Source organism: Dipteris shenzhenensis, chromosome 2 (assembly GCF_047967505.1).
Source record: "Dipteris shenzhenensis isolate YYH24624 ecotype China chromosome 2, Dip_SZ_1.0, whole genome shotgun sequence".
Classification (NCBI taxonomy): domain Eukaryota; kingdom Viridiplantae; phylum Streptophyta; class Polypodiopsida; order Gleicheniales; family Dipteridaceae; genus Dipteris; species Dipteris shenzhenensis.
The window spans coordinates 38,373,572-38,387,919 of record NC_141597.1 but is presented as its reverse complement, the minus strand read 5'-3'; the positions used below and the strand labels follow the sequence as shown (position 1 = coordinate 38,387,919).

At 42.6% G+C, this 14,348-nt stretch overlaps 1 protein-coding gene across 7 annotated transcripts; it reads right to left on the bottom strand.

The window, feature by feature from the left end:
- Window positions 1-285: 285 nt before the first annotated feature.
- On the bottom strand, window positions 286-13,913 carry LOC147904726 (inositol transporter 1-like). Of its 7 annotated transcripts, XR_015542424.1 has the most exons (10): window positions 13,605-13,877; window positions 13,260-13,451; window positions 13,055-13,125; window positions 12,632-12,967; window positions 2,700-2,807; window positions 2,366-2,560; window positions 1,795-2,181; window positions 955-1,687; window positions 752-855; window positions 286-621 (listed from the first exon to the last, which is right to left on the bottom strand). XR_015542424.1 is itself a non-coding variant. In XM_087388074.1 (9 exons), the coding sequence occupies exons 3-9, from the start codon at window positions 13,396-13,398 to the stop codon at window positions 1,181-1,183; spliced, it is 1,743 nt and encodes a 580-aa protein (XP_087244200.1). In that variant the 5' UTR covers window positions 13,399-13,451; window positions 13,605-13,680; window positions 13,790-13,913; the 3' UTR covers window positions 286-1,180. The 7 variants fall into 7 exon arrangements, 3 of the variants coding, with proteins under 3 accessions (XP_087244200.1, XP_087244216.1, XP_087244190.1); XR_015542422.1 differs by having other exon boundaries at window positions 286-638; window positions 752-1,687; XR_015542421.1 differs by having other exon boundaries at window positions 752-1,687.
- Between the last annotated feature and the right edge of the window lie 435 nt (window positions 13,914-14,348).

Sequence of the window (14,348 nt, the reverse complement as noted above, 5' to 3'; positions counted from 1 at the left end):
GCGCAAGACAAGTCGAGCTTGGCAGGGCGATCCCTCAATTTTGGAACTCGACTCTTTTTTAAGGAATAAGCTAACTATTTTTTCCAGAAAAGATTAGGAGCTTGCTGTCAAGTAGGACCTTCAGGGCCTGACAGGTTAATCTGTAAAAATCATTCTGTCCAAGACTTACAACGCCCTAGATCCATTGAGCTTTAATCTGATACACAGATATTTAGGGTAAACTCTAATTAGCATTTTCAAAAGCACTAAAAGATTCGTCCATCATATGATGCATGTACAATAACACAAGATGATGCTCCCGTTTGCTAATCCTCATAATAACACAATATCATAACTACACGTACAGAGAAGAACGTGGCTACCTGCTTTTAAGGTGCACACAATGAAAGATCTTGCTCTTTTAAACCTTACATATATATAACTTCATAAGACTTGAATATATTCACCCTTTCCCATTTCCAAACATCTTATACTAGGGCCTGCTACATCAATTTCTTTTCCTTAACTAACATATATTAGTTAACTTTTTTCCCGATGCAGCCATTCTCAGAAGAAAGAGAGCTTGCTGAGGCTCTCTCAAGGAGGTGGGATATCTTTCTTACACCATTCCCCCCAGTTTCACTGCAATTAGTCCATATCTGCAGCTTGTCAGAATCATCCAATGTCAACAAAATACATACTTTCTGTGCACAGTGCATTTCTTTGGCTGTGTTACCAAAAAGATCCCTCTCAGTTGCTTTGAAGCACACACCTCTAAAAGGTAACAGCTGCACCCCAAAAATGGAGCCCTGCATTTTACACAGTTGGCCAGAGCTGACAAGGAGTGTGGTCTCCAGCCTTTGAAAGCTCTCACTCCTACAAAACAGGTAGTGCTTAGCTTTCACTATTTTCTTCCTTTCAAGGGGTGTCGCCCCCCAAAAAAAATAGAAAAATGAAAAAACAAACAGTATTTACATTGTTTGCACTCATGGAAAGTACTGCCAGACCCAAAGTGCAGAACCAGTATATAATAAGTCCCTTGTTAGGCTTTCCCAGCATATAAAGAACAAGATTATTTTGGGCAACCCTGTGAAAGAGTCTTTTAGATAAAGAGAGTTTGTTTCGCCTTCAAACCATCCAAGGCTGTAATTGCTTTGTCTATGGGATAATGTCTATGGAAGTGTCTAAATCCGTGATTACTTCAAAGACTCTGCCTGTCAATATCTTTTGTATGAGGTTGTGTGATGAGCCTTTGTTCACATGCAATATATGTAATGTCTCTTTCTTCATTAGCCTGTTTCTTAAAAACATTTTCAACTTCTTCAAATGAGAGGCCCTTGGTTTCTGGTAAAAAATTTGCCACAAATAACAAGGCAACAACTGCAATCACCCCAAAGATCAGGAACGTATTGGAGGTTCCTATAGCATCAGTCAGAGAAAGGAAGGATTCTGAAACTATTAAATTTGATATCCAGTTTGCTGTTGCGGCAATGCCTCCACATACACCTCGATATTGCAATGGGTAGATCTCCGAGTTTACGGTCCAAGGAACAGGTCCCATACCAGGAGAGAAAAATGCTATATAAAGACCAAGACCAAGAACAGACATCCAGCCATATTTTCCTGGGCAAACATCTGTATACCAGACTCGTGATTGTCCCGTGCAAACAGACGCACTACCAGATTCAAGGCAACTACCGATGCCCATCTGGAATAAGAAAGCACAATGAGGTTACAGTCAACGTTTTTGAAATGCGCACCGCCCCTCTCCAAACAAAAGAACAAATCCAACATTCTCTGGTAATATCCACATACCTCATTTCCTTGAGCTGCACAAAAGCCACATCCTTCTTGCAAACAATACTTGCAATTCCACGAGTTGGTTGAAGATGTGTTTACAAATGCCGAGCATGCAACATCAGACGATTCTATTTGAAAAGAAGGTGATGAAGCTGATGACAAATTAAATGATGCAAACAACAACACAAGTGAGACTATCACACCAATTAGGCTGGCAATAGCGAGGCGTCTCCTTCCAATCCGATCTATCAGAAGCATCCCTGCAACAGTGCCAAGTGCATTTGTACCAGAAACCACCAATGATAACAGCAAAGCCAGACGGTTTGATGCAAATCCAGCCATTTCCACTATGGTTGGGCTATAATACATAACAGTATTGATACCCACAAATTGCTGAAAAGCCTGTAGAGGCAAACAAGAACGATATCACAAATCATTACCCCAGTGTAAACTGCAAATTACTTCTGACAAATGGAGTTCCAATGTCAGATTTGCAACACCCCTTAACTGTTTCAGGACAGCTTGACTCTTCCTAGTTCTCCAGCCCCAAAACATCCTCCAACAATTGTCACAAGGTTAGGAATACCTGGAGGCCAACTCCGACAAATAATGCGCTTCGTATTTCCTTCTTCTTGATCAGTTCAACATAGCTTATACGTCTCGTAGAATCTTCTATCTGAAGATCCTTCTCCACCAAAGCCATTAGTTCTTGAATCTCGTCTTCCAATTGTTCTTGCGGGTATATTTTCCTAAGAATAGCTACAGCAATATCACATTTTCCCTGTAGAGAAATCTCTCGTGTCATGAAATGGGTGGGTCTTTGAACACAACTTTTGTCCTTGGGGTCTGAACCTAAGTCCTATAAGAAAAGCCATTAATTTGGGACCTGAAAACAAGGTATTTTTGAAGAAAAGAATTACCTTCCGGTAAAGCCAGCGAGGCGACTCAGGAAGCAGTAGCATCAACATAAATTGCATAATTGCTGGTACAGCTGATACACCAAGCATCCATCGCCATGTTCCGGGAACCTGTCAACAGAAACAAACCCATTTTTAGAAAATCAAGGCAGCCAGAAAGAACGAAAGTGGGGAGCCTAAGAAGAAGAACAATCTATTTTTGTAGAATTCAATACTAAAATAAGTACTAAACTGATGTATAAATACTCTCAAGCAGTCAAGTCATGGCAGATGTCTGGATTTTCATGATTTGATACCCTACATTACGATATGTAGACTGTAGGTATGCTTTAGGGAATCTATTTTCATAAAAATTCAAGACTAAGGATAGAGATATTAATACTAAACTATGTATAAATACTCAGATGTCTGGATTCTCATGACTTGATACTCTAGATAAAGATATCTAGACTGTAGGTATGCTTTAGGCACATGTATGGGGTCTCCAAATCTCACGTTTCTTTAAGGCTCTCTCTCTCTCTCTCTCTCTCTCTCTCTCTCTCTCTCAGTCTTGTACATGCGTCGGTTTTTCGAAGACTTTAATAATCTCTCTCTCTCTCTCTTTCTCTCTCTCTCTCTCTCTCTCATATTCAAGGTGCTAGATCAAGCCTAAAGGTCCTAAAACATCAACACCACCTAAGGGACGGTCAATATGGATCAACAGAATGAGAGAATGATTGAGCCCGAGAAAGTGTGACATCCAAAAGGACAGAACTGATACATGACACAAGGAACAGAGCCATTAAAAAAAGGAACATGAATAGCACATAGGTCAAAGTCTCAAATTGGAAGGCAAATTTGAAGAAAACTTCAAAGTTTGGGAAATGTCTTTGATGAAATCAACATGTTCATAGCTTCAGAGACATGCTAGGATGAAGGCAATGTAAGCCCATATCCTAAAGGCTTCACTAAGAGTGCAGCCTGGAATAAAGGGACTATATCAGATGAAGGCTTTAAAGAGATTGCATATCTCTCTCTCCCCCCCTCCCCCCCAAAAAAATAAATAAATAAATCAACTCATCAGCATTCTCCTTCTCTATCAATATACTCTCCAACTCCAAGGCTCCATAAAAGCTAAAAACATTGAAATAATGAAGGCAGTGCCGTTGAGCATATCACGTGCGCTCTTGTTTATTAAGTTTCTTAAATAGAAATGAGCGGCTCTTTTAACTTGCTAATGTTCAAGAAATAGCTTTTGTCGGAGCCAATGTCCGAAGCCTATAGCGCAAGCATCCTTGGTATGTTGTATATTTGATAGCCAGCTCCCACTACTTGGCTTGCATGCACAAAACCAATGCTATGTGGCAGAGTGTGCATGGCGACACACAGCAAGCATAGGTGAAGTGACCTTTATGGCCGAGGAGTACACAGGCCTTTATATACAATATAGAGGTCCTTAGATGGGTCTTATAGCAGGGACTAGCTACTATGACATCCCCACTAATGTCATTAGTGTCCAACAGTAGGTGTAGACCATAGTAAAAAAAATATGCTCACAAATACAAATCCACTCACCCAAACATACTTGAGCATCCATTTATACAAAGTCTTTGTACTGAGTTTCTATCGGCAATCCGGAGGTGAAGGGCGGACTCAGCCATGGCAAAGGCTAGCACTAAAGAAGAAGGCTAATCAAAAAGTAGTCCAAAATCTCTTCATTCAAGCTAGAGCTGCTTGTGAAGTCTTCATTTTAGTCTCTCCCAAATGAGTATATACCTTTGTAAGACTAGAATATGTCCAATCGTACAGAAAAATCTGAAATCTAAATAAAAGAGAAAACGAAAAGATCCACCAAAAATAATAAAAGAGAAAACAAAAGAGAAGAAAAATGAGGTAACATTTTTGTTTTGTGAAAAACAAAAGGTATACATACTTAGCAAGCAAAGCAAAATCGATTGGGAGGACAATTTTTTTCAAAAGCATTCGTAGAGCGCTACCTTGCAAGGCACCGATTCTTTCCATCCTCCATATGAGTGGGGGGTGGGTAGGTGGGTGTGTGTGGGTAGGTGGGGGGGTGTGTGTGTGTTTAAAAAATAAAACCTTTTAACAACACGGCACACGAAGCTCAAATAAGGGTGGATAAAACATTGTATTAATATATGGGTGTACATAAAGTAAAATTTGCTACAAAAGTGTTGAATCTGTCAGGTAGACCAGGCTCCGAGGTCAATCCACTTACATTGGAAGGCACCGATTCTTTCCATCCTCCATATGGGTGGGGGGGTGGATAGGTGGGTGTGTGTGTGTGTGTGTGTGTGTGTGAGTGAGAGAGAGGGAGAGAATATATAATCAACAAGAGCATGCGTAGCTCACGCACGAGTAAAATTAGAATAGAAAGGAGTGAATGGAGGCATGGGCATATGGGACGACTGTCAAAAATCGATTGGGAGGACAATTTTTTTCAAACGTATGCGCAGAGTGCTACCTTGCAAGGCAGTGCTAACAAATAAATTGAGCAAATAAGAAATATAAGTTGTGATACTAGGAAGAATCTACCATCCTATAAGACTTCGTCTTGCATCCTTAATGCAAGAGAAGCAAAGGAATGAGAACTTTAGCAATCACAAGACACAAGATTCATAGCAAGTATTAGCAAATAGAGGCAAAGACATAGGTGGAAGATGGAGTGCTAAATGAGTTACAACTTTCTCCCTCGAGGTCCATTTTATGAGTGGCAGAGAGGTTCTCCATTTGTTGGTGATTATCCTTGCAATTGAGCCCCCCTTTTTGTTGTGTGTTTGTCGACCCTCCACCATCCAAATTGCTCAAATCAGTGCTTGTGGCCACCACTTGTTGCTGTGCTGCAGAGGATGGAGGTGGGAAACTAATAAGAGAGAGATTTAGAGGCAGAGGCTTTAGATCCACCAAACGAGCAACACACATGCAAACAAGAAGGCCATTTTGTTTGCTATCTACTGAATGGATGTGAAATCAATACTTTTGAATGGAGACCTTGAGGAGACACATACATGGAGCAGCCACAAGGCTTTCATTTTTAGGTTTATGAAGGAAGCTGTGTAGACTTTGCAAGGCATTATGGGCTGAAACAGGCCTTAGGAGCCTTTTGGATTTGACTACTCTCAAAGTTGCAAAAATGTGAGGGAATGGCCACACCTACATAGAACCATTGAGCTGAGAAAAATTGAGAGCTTTCCTCATTGTTAGGAGACTCATACAGCCCTTCGTTAAACTCTCTCACAAATGTTTGGAAGAAAGACACTAGAAGGACGATCTGAAATTTGGTGCAAAAATGCGTGTATGACCAAGAAATGTCGGCATCACTATTTGTGCAGGAGCAAAATCGAACTGGAGATAGACAACAGGACTCTTAGACACCTTCTCAAGCACGCCAACTTGTCACTGAAGCAAAACAGGTGGCTAGCTTCAATGTGGTCCTATGACTCCCATACTGGGCAAATAAAATGTGGCTGTAGATGCCTCGAAAGGAATGTGGGCTTGCACATCATCTATTGTCTCACGCTATCTAGAGCACAGTTCGAACGGAGTAGATGCATAATTTTTAGGCACCAGTCATATTTCAATTCGCAGGATCCACCACGCCATGATCAGCCTTGCAGAATGGTCTGCTGTTGTTTTGGGACAGCACAATATAGAATCTTGGTGTCAGAAATGCATTCTAATCTGATGGCAAGACACATGGTTGTCACATATTTCTTTTGGGAAGGTCTTTCAAGAGATGTGGTGAAGTATGTCTGCCATGCCAGCAGGGGAACTTACAGAGATTGTTATAAAAGCACCAAGCTTTTCTCTATTAGCTGATGTATAATTGCAAAGTCAAGATGCCTTCAAAGTGAGAGACAGATCTTGACAAAACTAGCAACCAAGACATGACCCAGAAAGAAAGAAAGAAAGAAAGAAAGTTTATTAAAGTCTTCAGAAGACCGATGGGTCTATGAGACTGTAAGGAACCAGATACAAAACAAGCTAAAAGGGTGGAGCCACTAGCAGAGCATCAACACCCATCTTTAATGTACTACAAGACCGTGACAACTTTGGTTTTAAAAGTCCAAGCGTGGGCTTAATAATGTGTAATTAAACGCGGCATGGTGCCTACCACATAAGCGTAATTAATCCCTAGGCCCAAAGGCATTCCAAGGAATTAAAAGAGTGGTTGTTGGGAAATGATGATGTGGCATTTTTAATGGGCCCCCTAGAGGGCCATGTACCTTCAGTGGCCCCCCTAGAGTTCCAGGTCGCTCTAGTGCCTTCTACATGCTCCTTTGCCATTCCTGGACCTTCCTGGGCCTTCTAAACGTCACATGTGTGGTTTTCTCTCTCATCTTCTCCCTTTGTTGAGATTTTGGACTGGTTTTTCAGCCTCCTTCAGCTGAATTCCGTTTTTCTTCATAACTCCTCACTCGTTTGGATTCCTCGACTTCCGTCTGGCCCGATGGCTTCCCCTCTGCCTCCCCTTCGTAGTGATATGCTTTTCCCTCCGTGCGTTTGGTAGAACGAGCAGAGCTGAGCACTTCTTTTGCTGGTTGAATTTGCAAAAGTTGCTTTTTCTGGACCTTTTTGCTTCTATCGCCTCCTGGGCCTCTCCTCTTGCAAAGCTACAGCTTTCTGTTGAATTTCGAGTGGTCCCACGCGCTGGTTGACTGGTTTTTCTCAGTTTTGGAGGTCTTTCCGGCGATGAAACTTCTCCAAAACCTTCTCAATGCATTCCTCTCTGAAGCACGCTTCTTTTGAGCCCAAGAACTCCCATTTCTTCGTGACAGAAGTGCTTCTTTTCGCATTTTTCAGTGGAATTCTAACACATCCCAGCACTCCTGAAACCCCTGATCTGCAAACAAACCACACACAACGTCAAATCTGAGCAGGCTGCTCACCACCCAACAAATATACCATCGTTCCTTCAGAGAACTCTCTAGGTGAACGATGTCTATTAGGTTGAGACCCGTACATAAGCATAAAAGGACTGTAACCTGTACTAGAATGCTTTGCACTGTTGTAAGCAAATTCAATCATAGGTAGATAATCTTCCCATGAAGACTGTCTCTTAGATACATATGCCCGAAGCATGTCTTCAACCAACTGGTTGACCTTCTTTGTACTGCCATCGGATTGTGCATGATCCGAGGAACTCATACTTAGAGTAGTTTCCAACTTCTCAAATACAAGTGTCCAAAAGTTACTTGTAAACTTTGAGTCCCTGTCACTAACTATGTCAGATGGCAAACCATACAGCTTAAACAAGTGGTCCACAAAGTCGTGAGCCAGCTGAACAGCTGATATAGTTGTTCTAGTAGGTAGGGAAAGACTTTCCCATTTATTACCTGGAATCTGTAAGGGCTGTAATAAACCCGCGCTTCTAAGGCGTTCTGCCTTAGTAACCTGACAAACCCGGCAACCTACTACATAGTTCTCAATAAATGCACGCATCTTAGGCCAATAAAAGGTATGCTTCACAAGAGACAGAGTCCTATGTATACCCGGATGTCCAGCACTAGGAGCATCATGACACTCCCAGAGAATCTTGGATTTAAGGTTCAGAACATCAGGCACACAAATCTTTTCATTCCGGAACAGCAAGCCGTTCCTAATCATCCACTGACCTCCCGCCGCCTGTACCGTAGGTGGCACAATCCCTGAGTCCTGGTCAACCATGGAGCTCTCATCCTGGACTCTCTGCCAATAAGAACTGAAATGACTATCAGTTGCGTATAGCCCTCTCAAGGATTGAAATAGGTCGGAGGATATTTCCGTAAATGACAGAGCATTTACAAACTTAACTCGACTTAAGGCATCCGCCACACTATTCAACGAACCCTTACGATAATGTATTTCGAAATCAAAATCCTGCATTAATTCTGCCCATCTAGCTTTCCGTCCCCTCAATTCAGATCCATCACACACACATACTTAATTGACTGATGATCAGTCAATACAAGGAACTTTGAACCATATAAGTAGTGTCTCCAAACCTTAAGAGCATACACTACAGCATAAAGTTCCTTCTCGAGTGTGGGCCAACGATATTGAGTGTCGTCTAGCTTCTTACTCTCGAAAGCTATAGGTCTGCCCTCTTGGAATAGAGCTGCCCCAATCGCATAATCACTCGCATCGGCCTCTAAAACATAAGGCCGGGTAGGATCGGGTAATGCAAGAACGCATGCTTCCTTGATAGAAAACTTCAAGGTTTCAAAAGCCTTGTTCATTGCATCATTCCAAGAGATCGGCTGGGTAGACCTGCCTCCACGACCTTTCAATATGTTGGTCAAGGGTGCCGTGATACGTGAATAATCACGCACTGATTTCCGAAGAAATACCGTAAATCCTAGGAAAGAACGAAGTTGTTTCACAGTCTGAGGGATAGGCCATTCTAAAACCTTCTGGATACGATCCAGATCAATGCTAATACCTTTAGAAGAAATCTTGTGTCCTAAGTAAATGATCTCCTTCATAAAGAAGTCACATTTACTCATCTTGGCATAAAGCTTATGCTGTCTTAGAACAACTAAGACAGTCCGGAGGTGTCCTATGTGATCCTCAAGCGTCTTACTATATACCAAGATGTCATCTAATAACACTACAACAAATTTGCCCAGAAAATCCCTGAACAAATCGTTCATCATCTGCTGGAAAGTAGCAGGAGCATTGGTCAAACCAAAAGGTAATACGAGGAACTCGTAGTGACCATACCTTGTCCGGAATGCGGTCCTATCTATGTGTTTAGCATAGATACGGATTTGATGATAACCCGTACGCAAATCAATCTTAGTGAAATACTTCGCTTCGGCCAAACGGTCTATCAAATCATCGGAACGAGGGAGAGGATAGCGGTTCTTAATTGTCACTTTATTTAATCGTTTATAATCTATACACATTCTCCAAGAAGAATCTTTCTTCTTTCTTAAGAGGACAGGTGCACCCCAAGGTGATTTACTTGGGCAGATAGAGCCCATATTCAAGTAATCCTGAAGCTGGATAGCTAATTCATCCTCCTCTAGATGGCTCATCCTATAAGGTGGTACACTGATAGGTTGCGCCCCTGGGACTAAGTCTATGCGATGATCTACTGCCCGTTCTGAAGGTAAACCTTCCGGCAGTTGAGCTGGAAATATGTCCTTAAAACTATCTAACAAAATTCTCAATTCACGGTGTTGAACACACTTAATTCATTTTTGTTAATTACAGAAACAACAAATGAAGAAAGTGGAATCAAAACACACTGATAGACATCATAATGAGATCTGTTTAATATATTCCGAAGCTGCATCGCAGATACAATAGGTCCCTGAGAAGAGGGAATTTTATCACACTGAATACAAAATTGGGTGTCCTTATCTACAAAAGAAAGCGTATGCTCCGTCCATCCGATCTGAATATTGTGGGTTTTAAACCACTCTATCCCGATCAACAAGTCTACATGCTCTAAATGCATAACATAACATGTAAGAGCTCCCGTGTAGGCCTGAATCCGGATAGGAAGCGCTTCAACCTTGCGATCCCAAAACTGCTTCCCAGCTAGAAGCTGCACCTCATAGGTGTGGTCGCTAGGTACTGTGGACAGCCCCATCTTCTGCACAAATTTGTAATTAACAAAATTGTGAGAGCTGCCCGGATCAAAGAGAATGTGAACCTGTTGGTCCATAACTTCTCCATAAACTCGGAAAAGATCATGAGAACCAAACAACGAAGTATTGAAAGTACAATTACAAGAGTGTGGGCAGGTAATGACATTTACTGAAATACCTGTCATCGAGGCTTGGTTCGCTCCCTTGGCTTTGGTACCAGTACCCGCCTGGAGCTTGGGTCCAAGCACCAACTTTTGGTTCTTGCGCTTGGGACACTCATTCTTTGTGTGGCCCCGCTCCTCGCAATAGAAGCATCGTCCTTCTTTCTTGAGCCTCAAAGTGCGAAGGAAACGGGCTTTCCCATTCTTTGCTGGAGTCAAGTTTTTCTTGGAGGCGTTGTCCGTAGACTTCGTCTCCCCAGTACCAGTCGTATGCTGAAAGAACTTACGTTTGTTCTTTCCACTCGTGTCGGAAACTGTAGTTGCTTTGGCACCGGCCATGGTATCATCGTATATGCGCGCATAAGTCATGGCCTCCTGCAACGTTGTGCATTTGTTGTTCTTTATCTGCAACTTGTAGGAGTCTGGCAAACCATCCACGAAGAAACCTAACAAGGTCACTGGATCCATCTTAGTGGCCCTGGTTTGCAGATCCCGAAATCTTTAAAGATAAACTTCAAAGGTCAAGTTTAACTTTGACATATCGAGGGCTTTGAGCTTGCCAACGATATCGTAATCATCCTCCTCCTTCAGGAACTCCTTCCTGAAGACCCCTTCAAAATCTGTCCATGTATCAGGCTTAGGCTGGAGTTCTTTCCACCATAGCAATGCTTTTCCTGACATGAATCCCGCTGCAAGCTGGATCTTCTTCTCATCTGGATATGGGTGGAACTGGAAGTGTACCTGCCACTTGTGTAACCAAGTGTCAACGAGACGCTAATAAACTCGTTCTTTCTTTCTTTCTGCTCCCATTGTCCTGTTCCCTGTCTTCCATTGTAGGCACAGGTACAAATATACACCCATGCTCAGCATTGCCTTGCGGAGGCCTATGTCACAATGCTTTCCAAAATTTCCAGAGCCATGCATTATAGAAAATGGCTGATCAAAGCACCAAGTACAAAAGTCAATGCTATGGGCAACACACACCTAAGTTTGTATAATAATTAAACAGAATCCACGGCAGTGTGGCATACTGGAGCATATGGTGGATGCAATGCTGTACAATCTGCACAGAGAATTAGATGAGGAAATACACATCTACTCACACTGCAATACCTCCATTGATTTCCTCACACCCAGTGATGCACATCCATGCATTTCTGCAGATTTTAGAGCATCAGGAGGATATTATCCTCTTGTGAATTTCCATGTTCAGTCCATGGTTTACGACGCTTCAACTTCTACTGGTCAGACCTTTGCATTCTGTCATGGAATTTTCAGTTTTCTGCCGCCTCAGGCTACTGATTCAAATAAATACAACAAATTATTATTTTTAATTCTTACACTGAAAGAATGCACGAATGTTTATCTGGTAAACATTGTACAGTGGTACAGTAGGAAAAAATATTGTGCACAATGAAACAAGTTCGATTCCATTGCTTGGACCTTTTGTATGGACCTATGTGACCCTGTTCATACGCTGTATATATCTAGATGAATCCAGGAATGTGCGCAAAATCATCCTCTAAAAACACAACATAGTGCAGTTTCAATCTCATGATAGTCGATCCTAAGGTTGAAATCCATAAACTCCATCACAGGGACTAGCTACTATGACATCCCCACAGACGTCATCAGCGCCCAACACTGGGTGTAGACCATAGTAAAACATAAGCTGTATGGATTTTGTATGAACAGTTCCCCCACAGCACCATAGAGCATCCCAAAGAGATAGAGAACATTGGCGTGCACATGTATTTTGTTAACTTTCCTAAAACTTCTTGAAAGCCTTCAGACTAAGAAGCAACAAAACTTGTATTCCAACGCTGAAGTGTCAAGAGTATGACACATAGAATTCCTAGGTCTTTTACCTCCAATGCCTAAACAATAACACAAAATACACGGTAAATGAGATAACCGTGACGTACATCGCGAGTCCAAATCAAGGTTTTATAAAGGATCGTAACGAAAGTTTTATACTGTAGAACTTAGTTTATCCAGTTATTGTGATATTATCAATTAACTTTCCCAACCAACATGCTTTTCTTCAAATAACCAGCCAAGATATTAACAGTGGTTAATTAGCCTGCCCAATTGAGCTCTCCTGATCAAATCGTAGGCAGCTCACCTCTATCACTTACACAAGTTTTGTGACTGTACTACAAGTGTATAACAAAGGAATAGTGATACACATGCATACCTCGGTAAAGCCAAGGTTCACAAGATAAGACACAAACTGGCCGCTGGTTATGTACAGCACGGTTGAGCTGACGAGGAATCCCCGTATATCAGATGGGGAGACTTCTGCTACATACAGGGGGGCAGTTAATGATGCAATACCGACCCCTAAACCCACCAGTAGTCTGCCCAAGATAAGGACATAAGGATCAGGGGCAGCGGCCATAACAACTGCTCCTACCGTAAAAACCCCATCAGCTGCTAACGTCGCTGGCTTGCGGCCAACTCTATCGTTAAGCCATCCTCCAACAGCCGCTCCAAGTATTGCTCCCACAATAGCCATACTCACTATGGTCTCCTGTTGACAGTCAAAAAAGGGTGTCAACGTCTTTGCCGTTCCTTCGTTTGAAGTACAAAAATGTATCTCTGGACGAGTGACAAGTACCTGAAGGAAGGTGCTGTTGTCCACTGCAGGGAAATCCTCCCTTATGTAGAGTAGAGCGCCAGATATGACGCCTGCAAAAAAAACCGTACAGTAGTAAGGCGCCATCGATTCCTAGTACACCGCACTCTTCCCTATGAGCAAGAACCTATCTTCGCGCTAGCACTGAATAAGTTCAGAAACCTTCTCAAGATGAAGTATCCCAAACCTGTATCATAGCCGAACAGGAGAGCCCCAATACCAGCAGCGAGAGTCAATCTCAGAAGATATGCATTGCCCAAGATATTAGTGCGTAGCCTGAGCCGTGAAGGCGCCAAGGGATATCGGTTCACCTCTCTTCCACCCATCTCTTGCAGCTCGATGTTTGCCAGTATCCGTCGTTAGAAAGAGTTGCTCAATACTATCCATTCTCAAAAAGGAAACGGCAAAGTATCGTCAGATACGGGGGCACGAAAATCGGCCAGTTACTTTTGCGGTGCATGATGAGTCAACAGAGGTTGCCACACAGCGAAAATTTCGCTAGTAAAGGAAAGGGAACGTCGGTGCGATTCACCTGATGGACGGATTTTCTGAAACTTTGCGTCCTTTGGGGGTAAGTCTGCACGAAGACGATGCGCTCACCAAAGAAGCTGGAAGCATAGGACAGAATCAACGACGAATTGCCTTGTTCAAAATAATCAACGGGAGGAAAGGCGCGGACTAGCTCGTCAAAAGCTGCTCTCTTGACAAAGGAATCACCAGGAATACATGCAGGAAGAACTTCGGAGGTCCTGGATGGAAAAACGCGATCAAACTTTTCCGATCGATGCGTAATTTCGTGACTACAATTGAGTAAACAATCGTCAGCAAGACACGCTATTTGATGCAGGTTGGATGCTTACAAGTTACGGCTATAGCACGAAGACGACGTGCCACTACTGTACATGAGTTTGCGTGCAACAAAAATGCGATCGTGTTGCAACACGTTTTGTGCTGCTGTGCGGACCTGATTTATTTTCCTTCTGCAGTTCCGCAACTTTGAATTTCCGTCCTTTCTCCGCATGGATTTTGGTTCAGATTCCTGATCAAGAACAAATGCACGAGAGAAGCGCCAGCGATGCGGGCCCGTACTCGATGTCGTCCTCTTCTCGTCTGCCTGCGCGCCGTATTTTTGATTTGGATTCCGTCTTCTGATAAGAAAAGCTCGAGCCAAATTTAATCCCGATTGCGTCGGATTGAACGAAATCTTGCGGATTGATAAAAAAAGCCTTTCCGATTGCTCGGATGGAACGCGAAATTTTGTTCCAAAATTACTGCG